A 12,255-nucleotide genomic window follows, 5' to 3' on the forward strand; every position below is an offset into this window, starting at 1 on the left:
AAAGGATTTGTCGACTCTGATTATGCAGGTTGTATGGATTCTAGAAAACCTATTTCTAGATATGTGTTCACTATGTTTGGCACATCAATCAGGTGGAAAACGACACTTCAGAAGGTTGTTGCCTTATCAACCACTGAAGTGGAGTATATTGCCCTCACTGAAGTTGTGAAAGAAGCATTGTGGTTTGAAGGTTTTGCTAAGGAGCTAAAACTTCAAGGTCGAGTTATCACTATTAAATGTGATAGTTAAAGTGTAATACGGTTGTCAAAGAATTCAACCTATCATGAGTGAACCGATCACATCGATGTGAGGCTGTATTTCATTAGAGAGATAATCGAGCATGGAGAAGTCTAAGTGCTGAAGGTTTCGACTGAAGACAATGTCGTTGATATGATCACCAAGACATTGCTAAGCTGCAATTTTTTTCACTGTATGTCGTTGATAAAGTTGCATAAAGAAAGCTAGTTTGGTCCCTTCATGTTTGTAGTGTTTGTTCCAAGTGTGAGAATTTGGATCAAACTCTAATCTCGACAGGGATAACTTGATATTTCGACAGGAGTTGTGCATGCTGCAGTCGAAGTCTGTTCAAGCATGATTTCGAAATATGTTAACTTGTATTCTAAGTTAGCATGTGGAATTAGACATTTGTTTAAGCCCGAATATTTAAGTTAGTTTATTGCTTAAGTTAGCTTAGTAGTCTATAAATAGACTAGTTCTCTCAGGTTGTTGAGAGAGATTAATTATTGATATTCACTTATAATCTTTAACCCTTATTGAAAAAGTAAATAGTAAAAAAGTTTAACTAATTTTTTATTCTTCTTCTCTCTTTTCTCTTTTATAAAACCTAATAGAATTTTTTGTGTTTGTTCAAAAAAAATTTTAATCTTTATCTCATAACTTTGTTATGAAATTAACTACGGCTTTTCACAACAAAGGACCTACTCAATTATAAAGTGGGGTGACATATAGATTATTTAAAAATATTTCATAACTTTAAAAAAGTATTTGCTAATTCATGAAAATGAATGGTTATTTAGGCGGATACCTATAAATAGGAGAACTAATTTACTCAAAATAAAGAAACCGAATATAAAGCAAATATGAAAGTTGAAAGTTGAAAACCAACCCTTTTGTATTTTATTTCTTTGTTGCTCTTCCTATCATTCCATTCTACTGTACATTTTCCTTTACCACATTCTCTCTCTTCTTTCAATCCAAAGTGCACAAAATAGTTTCCAATGTTTTGAGATGAAAAAGGTTGGTTTGGTTGGTTTTGTAGAGTAATGAGAGAGTGACTGAGTGAGTTAAGTCACAGCACATGGAAGAAGCAGAGAAGGAGTTAGAGAGAAGAAGCAAGTTTCTAAACAGTTTGATACAGAACAAGAAGAAAGCAACACAACAACAACAACAACACCAACAAAAACAACAAGATCAAGAACAAGAGCAAGAGAAACAACAACATGATAAAAACAGTAGCATTCATGTCAGAGCTTGTGACATGTCTCTTACTTTGCAGAAACACGCCTTCCAATGTGCACGTGACCATCTTGATTCTAAGCCATCCAAGAAGATTGACAGTAAACATCTGGCATTGGCCCTTAAGAAGGTAACACACTTCTTTCTTTGAAAATTTTCTTCTGTTTTTGTTCTTTCAGAAATCTATTTCTGGGTTGTGATATTTGATCCATGATTTGCTAGTTTATTGTGTTGTGATGAAAACTGTTAGTCTTAGATGAAGCTGAAATTGGTGTGTTTTAGAGGAAATTTTGGCTAACAAAAGAGAGAAACTTGATGGTTTGACAGGAGTTTGATTCTTCATATGGACCAGCTTGGCACTGCATTGTAGGAACTAGCTTTGGTTCCTATGTTACACATTCTGTTGGTGGTTTTTTGTACTTCTCCATTGATAAGGTTCATGTCCTTCTCTTCAAGACAGCTGTTGCACCATTGAACCATTCATAACCACCACAGCTATATGTTATGCATCCTTGACGAAATTCATTTCAATATTCTAAACTAGATGATATGTAGAATTATAAATCGCAACATTTTACTGATATTTTGTCATGTATTTGATGCACTTATATTTGAAATTTTTCGCTATTGCTTCGCACGAATTCGTTGGACTCAAATAGCTAATGAATTTTGACTGATGTCAAATCAATCGCAAGTACTTGAGTGAGATCATCATGATTCAACAATGATGAACATGATTTCTCTGGTTTGTACAAAAAAGAATTGAAATGGCCAATTCATGTTACAATTACAATTACCAATATTGACCAACTTTGCCACCCTTGAAATCCTCAACAAGAGGAACACAAAATTGGGCATGCTACAATCTTACAAAAACTCCATAAACTAGATTCTAATGCTAATTAGGTGAATAATTAATGTGTCTAGTTTTACAAGACAAAAAGTGCACTCAAAAGTAGTGCAAGAATCACATAGCTGGTGAAAAATCCACCATTGTAGTATTGTGAAAAAGAGGCTGAAGTTGTGGAGTTGATAGAAGGGGCTAGTGCTGTTCCATTTATGCTGCTGCCATTTCTACCACCACTGTTCAACACAAAGATGTAGATATTAGAAAGAACAAAATATGCGAAAATCGTCATTTTGATCCCTAAATGTGTAGCGGTCGCACTATCGTCCGTGAATGTATTGAAATTGCAATAAAAATCCCTTAGTGTGTCTTTTGTTTGTAGTTTCATGGATTAAACTGACTAACGAAATACACATTCAAGGACCAAACTCTAAAGAAAGACACATCGAATAATGTTTTTGTAATTTTGATATATTCAAGGACTATAATGATGACGTTTGACGCACTCAAGCATCAAATGATGTTTACTCAACAAAATGATGTGACAAATTGTAGTGATGATGAGATGAGAATTGAAAAGAAGAATTTCAAGTTTGTGAAGCAAATGAGAGCAAGAAATCTATTACATTAAACCAGAAAATAATTTGACATGAAGCACTTGTCAAAATAAGCTTGAGAGTTGAGATCATACCTTCCTGGAAATATACATGAAGCATGACCTGTAAAAATGATGATAATACAATAAATATATCAGTTGAATCAAAATGCTAAGTAACTTGAATAAGCTATTTGTGAATGCAAGACATTCTTTGATTATAACATGAGTCAATAGAAAATCACTAATATGCTTACTTGGGTTTGTGGTGGTGACAGAGGCAACTCCTTTGAAATCACAGGACCCGGGAGATTTGCCCATCTTCTGATAATAAGCATTAAAGGCATATGTAGCATGCGCAACAACATTATCCGGATCAGAACACGGTTGACCGTGTAGCAAAGGCGAACAGTCCACCTTCCCCGGTCCACAAGCCCAATCAAGAGCTGCCTGTATCATCTTAGTATCTGCATTACTCTTAGCAACACAAAATGTTTGGTTCGTCGTATCGTTTGCAAACATAGTACCGGCACCAGTCAAATGTAGAGTATAAACCGGCGCTCCGTTTGCATAAAAAAGCCCCCAATTGCTTTCAGATACCTGACCTGTTCTTAAGTCTTCGTTATAAAGCTCATAAATATACGTACTAACTGTGACTCTAGGTTGTTTCGGAGTCCCTGTATTGTTCAAAACATGCCGGATAAGGTTACTATTGAAGGTGTTTGCATTATCAGGAGTAGCATCCGGCTCGGACGAACCACCTTTGGAGGGCCATCCTGACTCGGTGACTAAAATAGGGATATTGGTAAATTTCAAATACGACATTGCAAAATAAGCAGCGTCAATAACTGCGTCAAAAACATTTGTATAATGCAGGAGGGTGTTACTATCAACAGCTTCTTTATTTGGCGGTAAGGGACGGAATAGAGCATAATCTAGAGGGATTACGTTATTGGATTGCATGTAATCATAATAAGGATATACGTTGAGCATAAGATATGAACCGGTCGACTGCAAAAATTTAAGTAAAGGAGACATGACCGGATCCCAAGATCGATTGAAGAACGCTTGAGATGGTGGGAAAGAGTCAAGTATGATGGAAGTAGAAAGTGGAGTAGATACTTTAATTTGATCATCAAGATTAGCTGCAACAAGCGCAGAATGAATGAATTGAAGTGCGGATACAAGGACAGGAGCTGCATTTGGGAGCGAAGTTAAGACTTCGGAACCAACGGCTATGGCAGTAATGTTAGTAGAAGGGACATGAGCTATGATATTACGAGCAACCCAATTCGCGGCTGTGGCATTGGACTGACCAATTCCGAGTAGCTCGTCATTAGGAACAGAAACAATTACTTGGATTCCAGTCTTGGCAAGTGCAAGAAGCATGGACCTGTCCGCATCGTAGAGTCTGACATGCTGGATGCTTTGAGCCTTGAGAAGGGCCACAGTTTCTGTTGGACTTGGCAAGTTAGTTATATCTGTACCAATGTTGACACCTATATAAGCATCTGCAGAAAAAAGAAGCCGTTATTGGACAAAACTTTATATTAAATTGTGTATGGCACAACAATAGCAGTTTGTTCAAATTTTGATGCGCTATAATGCAACTATAGCTTCTATTTGACAACATGGTGAATGAGGTATGAAAAGTAATGCAAGTGAAGTAAGAAATCAGTCATAACAAAGGACTATGGATAGTAGTTTCGAGAAATCTATCGATTTCAATAAAAGTTTTCCTCTAATAACACGTAGCGAAATTTCAAACCTCAATTTCCTGCCACCATTTTCCTATATCCGTGCAATAGCACAATATCTTTACTAGTTACTAGTTGTGTTCTGCAGGTAATTTTATCTATTCTGATCTAACAGTCTAAAGCCAGCTATAGAGGATCCAATTTGTAATCTCAATTACACATTACACAATTAGTTGTCTAGAAGTATAATGAAGCCTGAAGGGGAAACAAGGGTGCTCATACTGGAAGGGTACTATGAGCAAGGGTGGCAAACGGGCATGATCGTCCTGTTTAAACCTGCTCCTCCAAAGCCCAGGCAGACCTTGTCGCCTCTAAAGTCTAATAGTGGCAAAAACTCATGTTTGTCTCGTTTAGGCCCGCGCCCGTCAAATGCCACCAAAAAATGAGGCGGGTTAGGCTGGAAATCTTGGCTCGACTCGTCAATCATGGTGGGTTAGATGGACTTTTCCACCCCTAACTATAAGTTTCAGGGTCCAGCTAACTTGGCACAAGTCAAGGAATCTAAAAATAGAAAGTTATCATTAAATAACACGAGTTGAATGCACGCCGTTTAAGACGAATATTCTACATTAGGCTCTTTAACTTATGCACTTAGGACACAAATTAGCATTAGCCTAAGTTATAAGAGGGTCTTGCTAGCAAATGCCATAAGGAAACTATAGTTAAGAAAGTTAAAACCCAACATTTCTATATTTGTTTACTTAACCAATACCTAAGGGCACTCATTAGCATTTTTCACAATAATAATAATAATACACAGAAAAAGTTCAAATAGTTCATCTAGCTAGTGACATAACCTTGAGGAGAAAAAAAACAGCACAAACACCCACATAATAACAACCTGTATGACAAAAATCAAAGCTAGTTTACCTGTCGTGACATGCAATTCTTGTGTAAAATCTTGGGATATGGACTTAGCTACAGAAGTGTACCAGTACCACACTCAAATTTTGGCCAGATGGTAGGTTACACATAAGGGTATTTTAGTCCAATCACATTTAACATATAAAAAAAATGAAGCTAAATGCAAAGTGTAAAAGAAATATCTGATGAGCTGGGAAGCAATAACTTGCCAAAATCTGACTTAAAAAAATAGAAGGACAGATCAAAGATTCTAAATAACATAAAAAAAAAGTATTTTTATTGCAAAAACCCTTTGTTTTAGCCAAGAAAATGAAATAAAATATTAATTAATAGTCCCTATCTTTCTGTTTCAGCATTGTCATCATGTTCTTGTACCCTTTTCTTCTCCACAAGAAATTGTCAAATGGTAATGAACTCAAATAATATCAAATTCAATGAAAATAATGAAAAACATGATGCAAAAACCATTACTAATTATAGCATAGATAGAAACATATGTATTGAAAATCAGAGAAAGGAAAGAGAGATACCTCCATGAAAAGAGAGTGAGATTGAAAGGAGGTAAAAAAGAAGAAGCTTAGGAGTAGTAGCCATTAAAGCTTCTTCTTGTTGTTGTTCTTCCTTGTAAAAGGCACTGCAGAAGTGCCTATAGAAACCCAGAACAGAAAGGAAAGTTGAGGAGCTGCTAGAGTTTTGGAGGGAGGAAAAAACAAAAGAAAGTTCGCAACTTTTGAGAGAGAGAGAAAACTGAACAGAGGAAAGAGGAATGGCTTTATTCCTCGTTCTGGTCAAAAACTCAAAAACATTGTGTGAGTTTGGTTGGAATTTGAATATTTATTCATGCATTTTTTTTCTTTTTTATATATATATATATTATATATATATATATATATATATATATATATATATATATATATATATATAATATTTAATTAATCACATAAGGGTAAGAAATCATTTGAATCATAAAAGAAAAATGTGTTATTCGCTTTGATTCGGTTGATTTTTAAAAATAAAACTGAATCAAATCAAATTAAATAAAAATTATTGAGTTATATATAAAGAATATCCATTGGCAGTATAGAATCTTTTGATTGGATGTCAGTGTAATATTTTTTTTATTTTTAAAATACCCACATTACACTTTTATTTTTAAAATATTGTTATTATTCGACAATATAGAATGTTTTGATTGGATGTCAGTGTAATATTTCTTTATACGGACGGTGCACTATCTTTAACTTATATATATATATATATATATATATTATATATATATATATTATATATATATATATATATATATATATATATATATATATATATATATATATATATTATATATATATATATAACTTTGTATTCAATCATTTATGTGTTATCTAATAACGATAAAATTCATCATACTTGAAGAAATTTCCATTAAATATAAAAAAATGAAATTAGAAAAAAAGGAGTAAAAAAATATAAAATAGTAGCATAAAACAATATCAAAAATATTATAATAAAATTAAAAAAAGGAGGAGGTGAAATGTTATCTATAACAATATATAAAGGAAAAACTTTGTTTTGGTATATCCTATTTTTCTACCAATTTTACCCTTACATAACTTACCTAATAACTTCTAATAACTTCTATTGAAACTACTATTATCATCTTTCACATAATTTCTTACTATTAACTTCCAATTAAAATTAACATTAAATTAAACAATATCGTATATATTTTCACGTGTGTTTATTAAAAAAACGGACAGAGTGTCCGTCTGAACGCTAATAGAATATTAAAAAGAAAAGCAAAAGAGATAAGGGATTAGAGAAGAAAATGTTCACTTATAATGGTAGAATACAAATAAGATGAAAAAGAAAGAACATTACAGATGAGAGACTAAAGAAGAGGGAGTGAAATGTATATAGAAAAGAATATGAGAAGAAGGCGTGAAACCGCTAGGAGAGATTTGAGAAGACTTTAACTTAAGTGTGAGGAAGAGAAAATCATTTATAATCGTAAGGCTAAGACATAACATGTTTGAGTTTGGATTGAATGTGAATTAAGTAAAGTTTGAATTGTAACATAATCCAGTTTTGTTTGACTTGTTTCGTTTTGTAAAATACGAACTACAAACCAAATCGAATCCGCGATTTTATTAAGGAGTGACTTAAATACATCAGAATAAAATGCGTTTTTTCAATTTTACTTTGATTTAATTCGATTAGCGATTTTTTATTAGGTCGGTTCGATTTTAAATACCCCTACTTATAACTAACTTAAAAATATTATTAATATATTGAGTAATATATGCTTTTGATTTTTTTAGAAACTTTTTAATTTTGAATTGAATTAGTTAATTAGACCAACCAATTTAAAACAGATGAAGTAGCACTTTCTTAATTTATAACCATACAAACTTTTGTAAGCAATATTGTGTATTAAATGCATTGCAATATTTATTTTTAATAAAATAGTAATTTGTTTATTGTAACTTGTAAGTCTTGTGTTTTTTTTATGTGTATTTATATTTTAATATTTATTGATATATATTTATTTATTTATAGAAGATGAATGAATGTGTGTGTCAGGAATCCAATATAAATGTCAGAAATTGATTGAAGGACAACGTCCTTAACCTTTACTCTATCAATGTTTGAATCCCTATTTGTATTTTAGTAGTAGTACGGTAATGAAAAATAATACTCTCTCATTATATTAAAAAAAGAAGTAAATAATAATGAAAATGTTAGCAATTTTCATTAAGGTGTTTATTAAAATTAATTATACGTGATTTTTTTGTCTTCAATGTACATATTAATAATTTGATTATGAGAATATTTTATAAGTGTTGTCCGGAAGGCAGAGTATTTATTTTAATATAAATATTTTTGCCTCGAACCATCAATATACATATCATGGCTCATAAGTAAATGGAAATTCAACCTAACATATTAAAAGATATGAGAAACAAATGAATCTAATGATTCTTCTCAACTTATAGATATTTAATTCGGTGAAATTTGAGTTTAAATTTTTATTTTATTTACTTATTTGAATGTATCAATACATTTTTATTTTCTAGAACTTGTAATTTTTTAATAGTTAAATATTATATTGTACACGTTAAAATTCTTTTTCTATATGTCGAATATTTTTTTAATCATCTTATCATTTTATTATTTTTTGTTAGCCTCTTTGAACCCGATCTTATTTCCTACTTATAAAGTCATATTGCAAGCCCATTCTTAAAATAATCATGGGTTTTAAGTTTGAGGTTGTTCATCTCTAAAGCTAGTATTCTCTCCCAAATATTATCTTGTGAAATAAATAAAATAAATATCAAAGAAAGAAATGATCGTAAGGATAACGTGTCTAATATCAAAATATTAAATTAATTATTCTCAAAATTATCTCATCTTAACTCAAGCCACATTGCATTCCTTAAAGACATCAAACATGGTGTTATATTCTTCATTTGATTAACTATTTTAAAAAATTTCAAGTCTATATGATAATATGGCAGTTGTGTGTAGATTTAATTATTATCCTAATTTTCATTTGGACGAATTGGTGAGAAAGAGAGAAAAATTGAGTAAAATTGAAAGTTAGAAAGATTTGTTTAAATTTATTCATCTTGAAATTTGAGAGTGAAAATAACATTTGAGTATGATCATGGAAGTATTATGGTAAGAAGCATTAAACTTCGAAGTGATCATTGGTCCGGTAAGTTTACTATTTTAATCTAGATTCTAATCTTACAAGTTTTTTTATTAAAGACAACTAATCATTCAAATTTAGGGTTTTGATGACACCATGTCACACTACTGCTTCTTAGCATGTTCCTTAGAATTTTAAGCATTTTTATGATTAACATTGCATGAACTAGAGCCAGTTATAACATGATTCACGTTATTGTGGAAAATCATATTTCACCTCAAAACATCTATAACTACTCAATTCTATAATGTTTTACATGTGGAAGCTACAATGACAAGAAACAAATGAGAATAGTACATAGAATAAATAAAAGTTTTGTCAAAATTATCCCACAATCCCAGAATTTCATGTACATTCATTTTGTTTTATTTTATGGTAACGCTAACTTGTGTCCTGGAGGCACAAGATAAGACGCTCACTTGTAGAAAGTTTGTATTAAAAAACCAATTATAAAATTAATTTTATACCTTTATCAAAATCAATGCATAATTTCCAACACAAAATTACTTTTTTTAGTTCTTATCTTGTACCCCTAGGGCACAAGTTAGCATTACCCTTATTTTATTTAACATAATGTTGAATTTTGGCAAAATAAATTACATGACATATGTGCAATATTTTGATCATATTTAGAGTTTCATAAGTATGATTTAAGTAAAACCAATGGAAAATGAAATGTAAGATCCAGTGCTACAACTTCCATGAAAACACAGGGTTGCTTAGAGGTAAAACATCACAAATAAGCCTCAAGACAATGATTAATACTTATGTTTGCCCATTGCTCTAGCGTGATATGAGGAACTCGTGTTTAGAACAGTCAATTGAAACCAAAATAACTCTTTCTAAAATAGGCTAATGAAAAAGGATCCTGATCACTGACAGTGGATTAAGGTACTCCATGCAATCTCAATACCTATTTCATAAACACCTCATCCATTTTTCTTATCCACCATGTTTCAAAGGGATGAAATGACTTTAGTTTGATAACTCATCTCATGTCTGGTGCTACTCCAAATGGATGATTAGATATGATATGTTATAACATGTTTCCCCTTCATCACTCTACTCCTCAAAAAATGGGACCAAGGATCACCAGAGTAGGTGAGATTCCAACAAAGTTCCAAATAGTAGCTTCATTCAGTATGATATGATACCTAATGTTTAATCCCCATTCCTCATAAGAATAACAAACTTCCTTCTAAGCAGCAATGACTAACTTCTTCTTACTTATGTTTCCACTAAAAAAAAGTTTCTAATCCATTGTTCAATATTTTTGAGAATACCAACAGGTCGCGAATAAACTTGTAAACTTCATATGAGCATTTTTTTAATGTCTGCTTTCACCAACATAACTTTGCAAGCTTGGATTTAATTTTGTCTGCAATAGCTTAGAGATAGAAAGTTGTAAGTTTCCGTTTGAAAATTGGTGTACCCGAGAAGGATAAAGGCGCATAGTCCCAGACCTGGAACATGGTAGAATAAAATTAATGTTTTAATTCACCAAATGAGGAATGACCTCCTCCACAAGGTAATGCTCATGCAGCAAAGGCTCAGTGCAATACAAGCTTTTATAGAACTTAACCACATGCCCCTCAGTCAATGTAGGACCAGAGACTGGATTTTCTCTAATTTTCAGAGAGGAAGTAATATTGGTTTTGTTCTTTATGCTGGATAACATGTGAAAATATGTCGTTTTCCTACCCATCTCCAAATTCCATCTCAATTTAGCTTTCTTTTTCCATAAACTTTTTTGTCAATCCAAGGCCTTGTCTAAATCTTTTTGGGTCAACCTCTCTTGGTTCATCAAAACATAAGAATGGCCATTAGTCTGAATTTTCACTTGAACATCATTCACTATATCCTCATCCTCCTTAATAAAAGAGTGAACATTACCAAAGATATCATGGTTCAAAGCCTTTAGCTTCACTTTTAGCCTTTTCAGCTTGTGATTCAATATATACATAGTGCACCCAACTACTCTCTCATTCCAACTAGAAAAATCGATACCATGGCAATCATTATGCAAAGACCACGTCATGAAGAACTTAAATTGGAAACAAAATTAAGATTTTAAGTATTAAATTCAAAAAGTGGGGGGAAATGATCAGACTTGTTTTTAATCAGAGTATGGTAGGACACTGTAGTGCAAGCATCCAGCCAGGCCTGGTTGTAAACAGTTCTATCCATCCTCTTGTCAATATGGTTTAAGCTTTGCCTACCATTTGACAAGGTAAAATCATCCCCTATCGTAGGAATGTGTAAAAGGTCATTGGCCTCGTACCACATATGAAATTCATCTGTATGATGTATAAATGGGTTGTGTTGCCCTTGATTCTCACGGGTCCCCGAAATTGAATTAAAATCCCCATTAAAGAACTAAGGATAAACAAATTGAGTTTGGAGCACATTGAGGTTATTCCAAAGTTGTATTATCTTCATAAAATAAGTATAAGCATAAACTGCATAGATATATAAGGTTTTTTTATTCTCCAACAATGAGAAAGACACATGTTGGTCATTAATGAAAATGTTATTTGGATCCAAATATATTGAGCACGAGCACCAAATATTTGGAAGCAAGTTATCCTTGTTGTTCATAGCAAACATCTAAGCCCTTGTCTAACCAACGAACCACTTGGAAATATTTGAAATGGCATCCATGGTTCATCAATTAACATAATGTTAGGGTGATTAGAAGCTATAATTTTCTTTAGGGACAATCTTGAGGGTGAGTTGGTCAATCCCCTAATGTTCCAAAAGATACACTTCATTAGAAAGGTTTGGGGTTTCCAACCTTTGACATAGTTCCATACAAAATCTTAGAGCTCGGAAACCGCTTATTCCTTTTTTTACTTATACTGTAGAATTTTGAAAAGGGCTTCAGGGGTAGGATGTGTCTCATCAAAGTTTCCTCAAAGAAGTCTTAACTCTGCCTCCTCAGTCTATAAGATGTTGGCTCGTGACTAATTCATGAATTCCATGTTCATTTTGTTTCTAAGGGTAGAGA

At 32.5% G+C, this 12,255-nt stretch overlaps 2 protein-coding genes across 3 annotated transcripts; one reads left to right on the forward strand and one right to left on the reverse strand.

Moving 5' to 3' along the window:
- The first annotated feature begins 1,085 nt into the window (after nt 1-1,085).
- On the forward strand, nt 1,086-2,117 carry LOC127092483 (uncharacterized). Its single transcript, XM_051031362.1, has 2 exons — nt 1,086-1,606; nt 1,804-2,117. Exons 1-2 carry the CDS (start codon nt 1,319-1,321, stop codon nt 1,960-1,962), a joined length of 447 nt encoding a protein of 148 aa, XP_050887319.1. The 5' UTR covers nt 1,086-1,318; the 3' UTR covers nt 1,963-2,117.
- Nucleotides 2,118-2,121: 4 nt separating this feature from the next.
- Nucleotides 2,122-6,358, reverse strand: LOC127092482 (glucan endo-1,3-beta-glucosidase 3). 2 transcript variants are annotated; one of them, XM_051031360.1, is made up of 4 exons: nt 6,070-6,358; nt 3,176-4,429; nt 3,015-3,042; nt 2,122-2,559 (listed from the first exon to the last, which is right to left on the reverse strand). In XM_051031360.1, the coding sequence occupies exons 1-4, from the start codon at nt 6,131-6,133 to the stop codon at nt 2,406-2,408; spliced, it is 1,500 nt and encodes a 499-aa protein (XP_050887317.1). In that variant the 5' UTR covers nt 6,134-6,358; the 3' UTR covers nt 2,122-2,405. The 2 variants fall into 2 exon arrangements, with proteins under 2 accessions (XP_050887317.1, XP_050887318.1); XM_051031361.1 differs by lacking the exon at nt 6,070-6,358 and adding an exon at nt 5,546-5,999.
- Nucleotides 6,359-12,255: the final 5,897 nt, after the last annotated feature.

Source organism: Lathyrus oleraceus, chromosome 6 (assembly GCF_024323335.1).
Source record: "Lathyrus oleraceus cultivar Zhongwan6 chromosome 6, CAAS_Psat_ZW6_1.0, whole genome shotgun sequence".
Lineage (NCBI taxonomy): Eukaryota > Viridiplantae > Streptophyta > Magnoliopsida > Fabales > Fabaceae > Lathyrus > Lathyrus oleraceus.

Coding starts and splice junctions, on each gene's coding strand:
- LOC127092483 (XM_051031362.1), top strand. CDS start 1,319: ATGGAAGAAGCAGAGAAGGAGTTAGAGAGAAGAAGCAAGTTTCTAAAC. Junction 1,607..1,803: donor TGGCATTGGCCCTTAAGAAG/GTAACACACTTC, acceptor ATGGTTTGACAG/GAGTTTGATTCTTCATATGG.
- LOC127092482 (XM_051031360.1), bottom strand. CDS start 6,133: ATGGCTACTACTCCTAAGCTTCTTCTTTTTTACCTCCTTTCAATCTCA. Junction 3,043..3,175: donor TGTCACCACCACAAACCCAA/GTAAGCATATTA, acceptor TCATTTTTACAG/GTCATGCTTCATGTATATTT. Junction 2,560..3,014: donor TCATGTATATTTCCAGGAAG/GTATGATCTCAA, acceptor TGTGTTGAACAG/TGGTGGTAGAAATGGCAGCA.